At 46.8% G+C, this 8894-nt stretch overlaps 1 protein-coding gene across 7 annotated transcripts; it reads left to right on the top strand.

The window, feature by feature from the left end:
• The first annotated feature begins 2547 nt into the window (after positions 1–2547).
• On the top strand, positions 2548–8560 carry LOC103567268 (myeloid cell surface antigen CD33-like). 7 transcript variants are annotated; one of them, XM_070633348.1, is made up of 8 exons: positions 2548–2694; positions 2761–3138; positions 3342–3620; positions 3846–3893; positions 5215–5311; positions 5603–5672; positions 6827–6997; positions 8046–8560. In XM_070633348.1, the coding sequence occupies exons 1-8, from the start codon at positions 2655–2657 to the stop codon at positions 8184–8186; spliced, it is 1224 nt and encodes a 407-aa protein (XP_070489449.1). In that variant the 5' UTR covers positions 2548–2654; the 3' UTR covers positions 8187–8560. The 7 variants fall into 7 exon arrangements, with proteins under 7 accessions (XP_070489449.1, XP_070489445.1, XP_070489444.1 ...); XM_070633344.1 differs by having other exon boundaries at positions 5603–5681; positions 6830–6997; XM_070633343.1 differs by having other exon boundaries at positions 5603–5681.
• Positions 8561–8894: the final 334 nt, after the last annotated feature.

Raw genomic sequence — 8894 nt, 5'->3', positions numbered from 1 at the left:
TGACTCCTAGATATTTACCCAAGGGAAATAAAAATGTATGTTCCCACAAAACCTACATGTGACTGTTTATAGCAGCTTTATTCACAGTCACTCCAAACCAGGAAACAGCCCAAATGTTCTTCAGCTGGTAAGTGTATACAAAACGGGGTATGTTGAAACAATGAGACACCAGGCAGCAATTAAATAGAACAAATTATTGATACATGTACCCAATAACCCGAGAACCGTCAAATGCATTATGCCAGGTGAATGAAGCCAGGCTTTGAAGACTACATTTTGTCTGATTTCATTGCTACGACATTCTGTAAACAGCAAGACAAGAGGGATGGAGAACAGATCAGCACTATTCAGGGGTCATGGGTGGAGGGAGCACTTGACTCCCCAGAGACAGCACGAGGGAACGTCTTGGGTAATGGCTCTTTTCAGTCTCTTGACTGTGGTTGTGGTTACATACCGATATGCATCTGTCAAACCTCACAGAACTGTATATGAGAAAAAAATGAATCTAACTCAACCTAAATTTAAAATAAATTAAAAATTAAAACCACAATGAGACAGCACTATACTCCCACTAGAACCATTAAAATTGAAAAACCTGAGAATACCAAGTGTTAACGATCATGTGAAGCTGCTAGAATTCTGGCACTTTACAGACAGGTGTGTAAAGGTTAAAACCATTCTGGACAACACGTCCAAAATTTCTACTAAACTTAAACATGTGGCTACTCTTTGATCCAATAATTCCACCTCTTGTGTGTACTCATGAGGAGAAAAATACGTCCATGAAAAGATTTACTCCTTGATATTTATTCCCCAAAATTCAAAAATCTCAAATGTCGGTCAATATGTGAATACATAAAAGATTACAGTACATCCACATAGTGGAATACTACTTAGTCATCCAACATCGTGAACTACAGAAACATACAACCTGGATCCATTTCAAAAATACTATGTTGAATGAGAGAATCTAGACACAAATGAGTAAATTTCTTGGAAAATCTCAAATTGGCACAGTTAATTCCCCAAGGTAGAGAGTGTATCAATGGTTACATGGGGCAGAGGTGGGAGAGATGAGCTGCAAATAGGTGTGGGAAAACATTTTGGGGTTGTGGAAACGTTCTATCTCTTGATCGTGGAGTCTACCAGGGCTGTATACATTTGTCAAAATCCATAGAAATGTAAGTTTCAAGCGAGTACATTTTATTTTTTGTAAATTATAAGGTTCATTAAAGAAAAACAATGAGAATTCACTGAAACTTCCAACCCGTGAATCTGGTATTCCTTTCTTGACTGTGAAACCAATCGCATTGGGGTTTCCATTATGTGCCACATTCTCATTTTTTAAAATAATCTGGAACTAGTATTATTTCACTTATTGGGGACTCAATTCCTTACGTGTCAAATGAGGGTGCTAATCTCCCTCTGTTAGTAAGGTTGAAGAAAGAGTTATCTAGATACTAATGTATTTCAATGATTTTACAAATCAATGGTGACAAATGCTATTATGTCACAGATGTCAAGGATTTCCCAGATGCATACAACAGAGTGAGATGCAAAACCACGTGAGTTGAACCTAAAATTTTATTTGTAGCTATAGATTCCACTCACATTTTCTAGAAATATTATACCTTCTGACCCACATGTAACCATGAAAGAAGATGTTTTCCATCACAGGAAATGCTAACCTTATAATGAGAATCTATAAAAATGTATTGCAGTGCACACAACACTGAAGGACACCATTCAGGGAAAATAAGTTTCATCTGCATTGGCTCCTAGAACACGTGTTCTCCCTTTTGTTTAACACGAAGATGCAGCATGGTCTTTATTTTGGAGATGCCATTGTAACTTCACGAATCAGCATACAAGTAAAAAGAAAAAAAATCCTATAATCATATTTTAGAAAATACCCAGCGTGCTGTCAAGACACACAGCAAAGTCACCAGTGGCTGCAGCTCTAAAGCCCAACAGGACTGAGTGTTTGGGGAGGAAGTGATGCCACTGGGTGGGAGCATCTCACAGGCACGGACCAGGTCAGTCAACTCTCTTCTTGTCGCCAGCCTCCGCAACACAGAGATGCTCACTTGGTGTTTGGGGAATGAATGAAAGAATGAATGAATGGCTGCTACTTTCACGTCACTTAGGACCCCCTTCTTTCCTCTGTCCCAGATACTCATGCAGACCCTAAAGAATCCTACACCTGACAGGACTGACCAGTTGAGGTCTAGATGAGGCTTGGCCTTCCGTGGTCCAGCTGGAGCTGACGAGCTCCCTAGTGTGGACAACAGGGCTCTGAAATGACCTCAGATGGGAAGTGCTTAGACTCACAATGTCCCAAGCCTCTGGTTTCCTCAGAGTTCTTGGTCCAGGCTCCAGGGCTAGAGGGAAGTTCCAAGATCAGGGCAGCACACTGGGTCGGCTCCTTGTCTGCTCCCCCCTGGGTGGGTATCAGGGTCTCTTGGTTGTGGGATGTCCACCATGTCTATGCAGAGGAGGAAAAAGCTGCAGCCTGCAGTTCCTCTTCTGTGAAAGGCTGAGGTCGCGTGCTCCTCCCCAGCTTCCTCTAGGTCCCCCAGCAGCGTCCTCTCCTACTTGCATTCTCATTCTCCTTTCAGACACAGAGCTGATGCCCAGAACCCTCTATCTCAGAGATGTTACAGCTGCTGCTGCTGCTGCCTCTGCTGTGGGCAGGTGAGTGGGTCAAGGGGAGAGGGAGTGGGTGGGATAGGGCTGCAGTTGACCCTTGTTTCCCTGCAGGGTCCCTGGCTAAGGATGGGAGATTCCAGCTGCTAGTGCAAGAATCCGTGTCTGTGCAAGAGGGCCTGTGCGTCTCTGTGCCCTGCACCTTCACCTATCCCTGGAACTCCTTGACTGACACTGTCCCAGCTCACGGCTACTGGTTCTGGGAAGGGGCAAATATATACCGTGATGCTCCTGTGGCCACAAACAACCCAGATCGAAAAGTGCAAGAGGAGACTCAGGGCCGATTCCACCTCCTTGGAGACCCCCAGACCTACAACTGCTCCCTGGACATCAGAGATGCCAGGAGGAGTGACAACAGAAAATACTTTTTTCGCGTGGAGAGAGGAAAGGAAAAACGGAATTACAAGTCTAACCTCTCCGTGCGTGTGATGGGTAAGGAGCGGGATCCAGGAATCACCACAGGGGAAGGACATGGGGGTCTCAGGGGAGGGCTGGGATGGGACCCCTCTTCTGGGAAGGGTTGGGGTACCCTTCAGGGCTTAGTGGGAGGAGCTGGATGAAAGCCTGAGGCCCCTCTCAGAGCCGCACCTTGGACTGTCCCTTCTGATCCCCGTGTCTCCCCATCTCCTCACCAGCCCTGACCCACACGCCCCACATCCTCAGCCCGGGTACGCTGGAGTGTGGACACCCCAGGAACCTGACCTGCTCTGTGCCCTGGGCCTGTGAGCGGGGCACACCCCCCATCTTCTCCTGGACATCAGCTGCCCTCACCTCCCTGGGTCCTAGGACCCACCTCTCCTCTATGCTCACCCTCACCCCACGGCCCCAGGACCATGGCACCAACCTCACCTGTCAGGTGCAGTTCCCTGCAGCTGGTGTGACTGTGGAAAGGACCATCCAGCTCGACGTCACCTGTGAGTGCTGAGCTAGGATACCTGGGTCCCTGAGAATGTAGGGGGCAGAGGGCCAAGCTGTGGACTCTCAGTTCTTTTGTCCTGGGGCCCTGGCTGAGTAAAGGACCTAGAAAGACACAAGTCCCGTCCTTCCTGCAGTTTCGTGGCTTCAGGGTGAGGGGACGCCCATGCTTATCTCCCCCAACCCTCTCCAGTGAGAAGGGAAATCCCCTCTTCTCATCCTAGGTGCTCCAGAGAACCCAGCCATCGGTGACTGCCAAGGGGATGGCACAGGTGAGAAGGAGCCACCTCCCATGGGGCATTGACTGGGTTGGAGTCTCTGCCAGGTCAGGTCAGAGCTGGACTCTCAGAGCTCACATGCTGGGGCTGGGGTTGGGGGCTGCAGTTAGACATGAGAGGACCCCTCAGGCCTCATCCTCCTATATTCTCCCACATCAATTTTGCCTGCATGACCCACAATCTCTTCCCTGTCCATCCTAAGTCCGTTCTTTATCTTCCTCCAGTCACTGAAGGCCTTGGGGAAATTTTTTGCTGGACTTTATTTTTTAGAGTGGTTTTAGGTACACAGCAAAATTGAGAGGAACTTAGAGAGATTTCCCCTATACCCGCTGCACTTTCCCATACATGCACAGCCTCCACAATTTCAACATCGCCCACCAGAGCGTACGTTTGTTACAACCCGTGCATCTACATGGACACGTCATTATCACCCAAAGTCTACAGTTGACATTAGGGTTCACTTGTGGTGTTCTACCTTCTATAGGTTTGGGCAAATGTGTATTGACATGTATCCATCATTGTAGTATCATACAGAGTAGTTTCATTGCCCTCAAAATCTCTTTGGGCCATTTTTTGATTGCCAGTCTCCTGCCCTCATCCTGACCTCTCTCTGGAGCTCAGCTCCCTCCAATGCTCTATTCCCATGGGTAATGGCATCTGGTCCCCTCACTGGACAGTGAGCCCTACTAGGGCTTTCACAGCAGTGCCCATCAAACTGTTGACGGGTGATGCCCAGAGACACATCCCTCACCCTGGGTGTTGGGTTCCCAGGACACATGGCCAGGCAGGGCCAGGAAAGCTGTCTGGATCTGACATGAAGGTCTGAGAATTCTCAGGTTCCACCCCCTTCTGGAGATATGAAAGATCACCTTTGACCCTCATGGTCTGGGTCAGTGGAGGATAAGAGAGGAGATTCAGACACCCTCCCTGGAAGGAAGGAGAGACAAAACCTTTCAGCATCCATAGGGCTCTCTATGTTGTATTTCTCTCTCTCTCTGGAATTCCTATGGGGCCCAGAGCCTCATGGTCCTGCTGCAGCCAGGTCTACGGGCTGCCGCAGAGAGACCCTGAGTGGAGAAGAACTTGCATCATGGAAGAGATGGAGTTTGTTGGACAGGAGTATGGGTACTGGACAGGAGGTGTCACATGGACTGTGTCCTTCTGGAGAAGGCTGAAGTCCTATGACGGGTGGCAAGACCCATTGGCTAAATCCTAGATAAGAGAGGAAGTGTGCCCTTCACTATGTGTTGAAGAAGAGAAGACATGTGTTTGTTCATCAAGATTGGAGTTCACCCAAAGTCTCTCTTAGCTGCAGGGGAACTGGTGACAAGGACAGGAGTGCTTCTGGGGGCCATCGGGGGAGCTGGTGTCACTGCACTGCTTGCTCTCTGCCTCTGCCTCATCTTCTTCATGTGAGCTGGTTTGGGTGTGGGCCAAAAGTTGGACGAGAGGGACCTGGTGGGGTTGTGAGGGCCCAGATCAAGGGTCGGGGTATGGTGGTGGTGAGAATCCAGCTGGTAGCCCCTGAGCCAGGCAAGAGTGTGTTCCCGGCCCTGCTTCCAGACATCCTGGAGTGTGAGTACCTTGTTACAAAGTCTAGTTATGAAGCATCCTGGGCTCACCGCACCCTCGACCTGCCTTGGTCACTCACTACAGCCTCAAAAGAGTGACCATGTGTCAGAGACCCTGGTGTCTCCCATCAGAGTGAAGACCTGTAGGACGAAAGCACCCAGGACAGTGGTGAGTGTGGATGACAGCAGATCAGCTTCCCTGGTGAGTGATGTGAGTATCCTGGCATTCTGTCTGCCTGCCACCTCTTCTAGAGGTGGCCCACGGTAATGCTCTGGGGCAACAATGATGAATCTGGTGTCAGAAGTTAGATTCTAGATACATTTTGAAGGTGGAGCCAATAGGAATTGTTATTGGAGTGATAGAGTACTTGTGGACCATGATCAAAGTTAGCTCACTGTGTGTACCTCATAGGTGTCATATCTGTCAATGATGTCTCCATAGATGTCAACCAAAGTCTTAGATATGCATAAATGATATAGATGTCCATAAATGTCAAATATGGCTCCAAAGATCTCATAGATGTCCATAGTTGTCAGCAATAACTCCATAGATGTCATAGATATTCATAGATGTCACAGATGTCCACAGATGTCAAAGGTGATTCTATAGATGTCCGTATATGTCAAAAATGACTCCATAGATGTCGTAGATGTCTATTGATATCATAGATGTCCATAGATATCAAATATGACTCCATAGATATATAGATGTTCATAGAAGCCATAGATGTTCATATATGCCAAAGACAACTCCATAGATGTCCATGGATAGCCACAGATAGCCATAGATATTGTAGATGTCGGTGTATGTCCATAGACACCAAAGAGGACTCCAATGTGGTTGCCTTGAGCAACTTAAAGAATTGAATTGTCAATTCCTGAAATTAGCAACTCTGAAGGTTGAGTATATTTTCAAGATGACATCAACCTTTATTGTAGTTACTATAAAAGTTTGAGGTACCTCTGAGACACCCAAGTGAAGATGACAAGTAGTTGGCAAAATTTTTGAGCTCAGGAGAGGGGTCCAGGTGGGAGACACAGAGGTTTGGGGGTCCTTCACATCAAGGTCTGACAGTGGATGGAACCACAAAGAAGAGAAGGGGTCCACAGACAGAGCCCTGGGACCCTCCAGCGTTTGGAATCAGGGAGATAAGGTGGAAACAGTAAGAAGACCACTGAAGAAGAATAAACAACCAGGAGGGTGTAGGGTTGGGTCCTGGTGGCCAAGGGGAGATGGAGCTTCAAGGAGGACAGAGTACTCATTTGTTTCATATGCTAATAATTCCAGTAAGCTAGTGTCTGAGAAATGACCATTTAAGTTTAGCTAAGTGATATCACAGCTGGTCTTCACAAAAGCAGATCTGGAGGCCTGATGGGGGCAGATATCCTGACCAGAGTGACTTCAGGAGAGAATGGGAGGAGAGGAAGTGGAACGACTCTTTGGAAAATGTTGCTGTTAATCTAGAGCTGAGAACCCAGTCTGCAGCAGAAAATGCTTCTACTCCTAAATCCTCCGGAGCTTCCTGGGTGAGAGCACTATGTTTTGTTTTAATGTGGTGACTCTTGGTTAGCTCTTGGATGGGGATTTTGATCTCTGAATCCATCTTCATAGACTTGAGAGGGTCTGGAAATGCGGTTAATAATTGATCATGCCTATGTGAGGAAGCCTTCATAAAAATCCCAAAAGCATGGGGTTTGGGGAGCATCCAATTTGGTGAACACATGGAGTTGCTGAAAGGGTGATGCGCTCAGAGAGAATATGGAAGCTCCAAGCCTCTTCCCACCTACTTTCCCCTATTCACCTCTTCCCTCTGGGTGTTCATCTGTATCCTCTATCATTCCCTTTTAAAATAAGCTGGCATAAAGTAGGTAAATTGTTTTCCTGAATTCTCTGAGCCACCATAACAAATTAATTGAATCCAATGAGGAGTCCATGGGAACCTCCAATTTATAGTCGGTTGGGCAGAAGCACAGGTGACAACTTGGACTTGAGATTGGCTTCTGTGGAGGGGGCAATCTCGTGGGACTGAACCCTTAGCTTGTGGGATCTGACGCCATCTCAAAGTAGATAGTGTCAGAACTGAGTTCAATTGTAAGACACACAACTGGTGTCACAAAGAATTGCCTGTTGTGGGGGGAAAAAAACCCACACATCTGGTGTCATAAGAGTTGTGAGTGTGACAGTAGTGTGAGAGTAAAGGAGAGACACACAGGAGGAGGAGTAGATTTTAATAAACACCTTCTCGTGTATCCAGTACCCAGCACATATGAAATCTCAGACAGACCATGATCAGTAGCTGTGTGACCTTGGGAAGCACGTAACCTCTCTGAGACTGAGCTTCTTTCTCTGTCAAATAATAATATTTTCCACATAGGTCTGTGTGAGTGTTAAGTAGAATTGGAAAGAAACCAATAAGTGCTCTATTTGTTAGATAACTGAATAAGTGGGTACTAAAAATGTTTGATAAAAGAAAGAATAAATGTCATGTCAGAATCAAATTCACTTCATTGAAGCCTCTCAGCCTTCTCCTCTCCTCCTCCACTGCTCTGACCCTCTTCTCTGGTCTCCACACAGGATCACCAGCAGGAGTCTAAGTTAGACAGCCCCACTGACCCCACAAGTTCTGCAGGCACCGCCTCCCCCTTGGAGATGGAGCAGGAGCTGCATTATGCATCCCTCAGCTTTAACAGGGTGAATCCTCAGGAGCACACCTAAAGGACCCACTGAGGAACCAACGGGAGCATCAGGCTCAGCCAGAGCGTCCATATCCCCTACAGGAAGCAGGGCCAAAAGGCTGATTCTTGGAGGCTTCACATCCCCATAGACAATGGGTTTATAAACTATTGCATGTGAGTTTCCTGCTGTACTGGAACTATATTAGGCTTTGCAACCAGAGAGACCTGGGATCCAATCCATTCTCTCTTATTTGCTAAGACTATGACATCAGGTGAGCCATCTTACCCTTCCATGTCTTGGCTTCCTGCTTTGTAAAATGGGAGTAAGAAGACTTACCTCACAGAGTTGCTGTGAAGATTATTAAATAAAAGTACATATGGAAAACACCCAGAATAAATCCTCTTACATTGTGAGATTGGGTGCATGCTAGTTCCTTCTCCCTTGAACAAAGCAGCCTTAGTGACATTTCACCCAGAGGCTGGGTGTGCTCTCTCCCAGACACCACATTAGCAAAATGTCAGTTCACTCTCTTCTCAAAGCCCTCTCATGGATCCCTGCCTGACATGGCCTCTAGCATCATCTCGCTCCACTCCTGAATCTTCCCTTTCCATCCTGCCTGCCTCCTACTAGTCCTGTTATAAGCACAATCAGATACCATTTAGGAAATTTCCTAAAGCTCAGAGCTGACCATACTCAAAATACTTCTCTATCTCCTCAGCTCAAAAGAATAATTTATAAGCTTCTCAA

This window comes from Equus przewalskii, chromosome 9 (assembly GCF_037783145.1).
Source record: "Equus przewalskii isolate Varuska chromosome 9, EquPr2, whole genome shotgun sequence".
Taxonomy (NCBI): Eukaryota; Metazoa; Chordata; class Mammalia; order Perissodactyla; family Equidae; genus Equus; species Equus przewalskii.
Note: the sequence above shows the minus strand (reverse complement) of the source record. Positions and strands in the feature narration are given on the sequence as shown.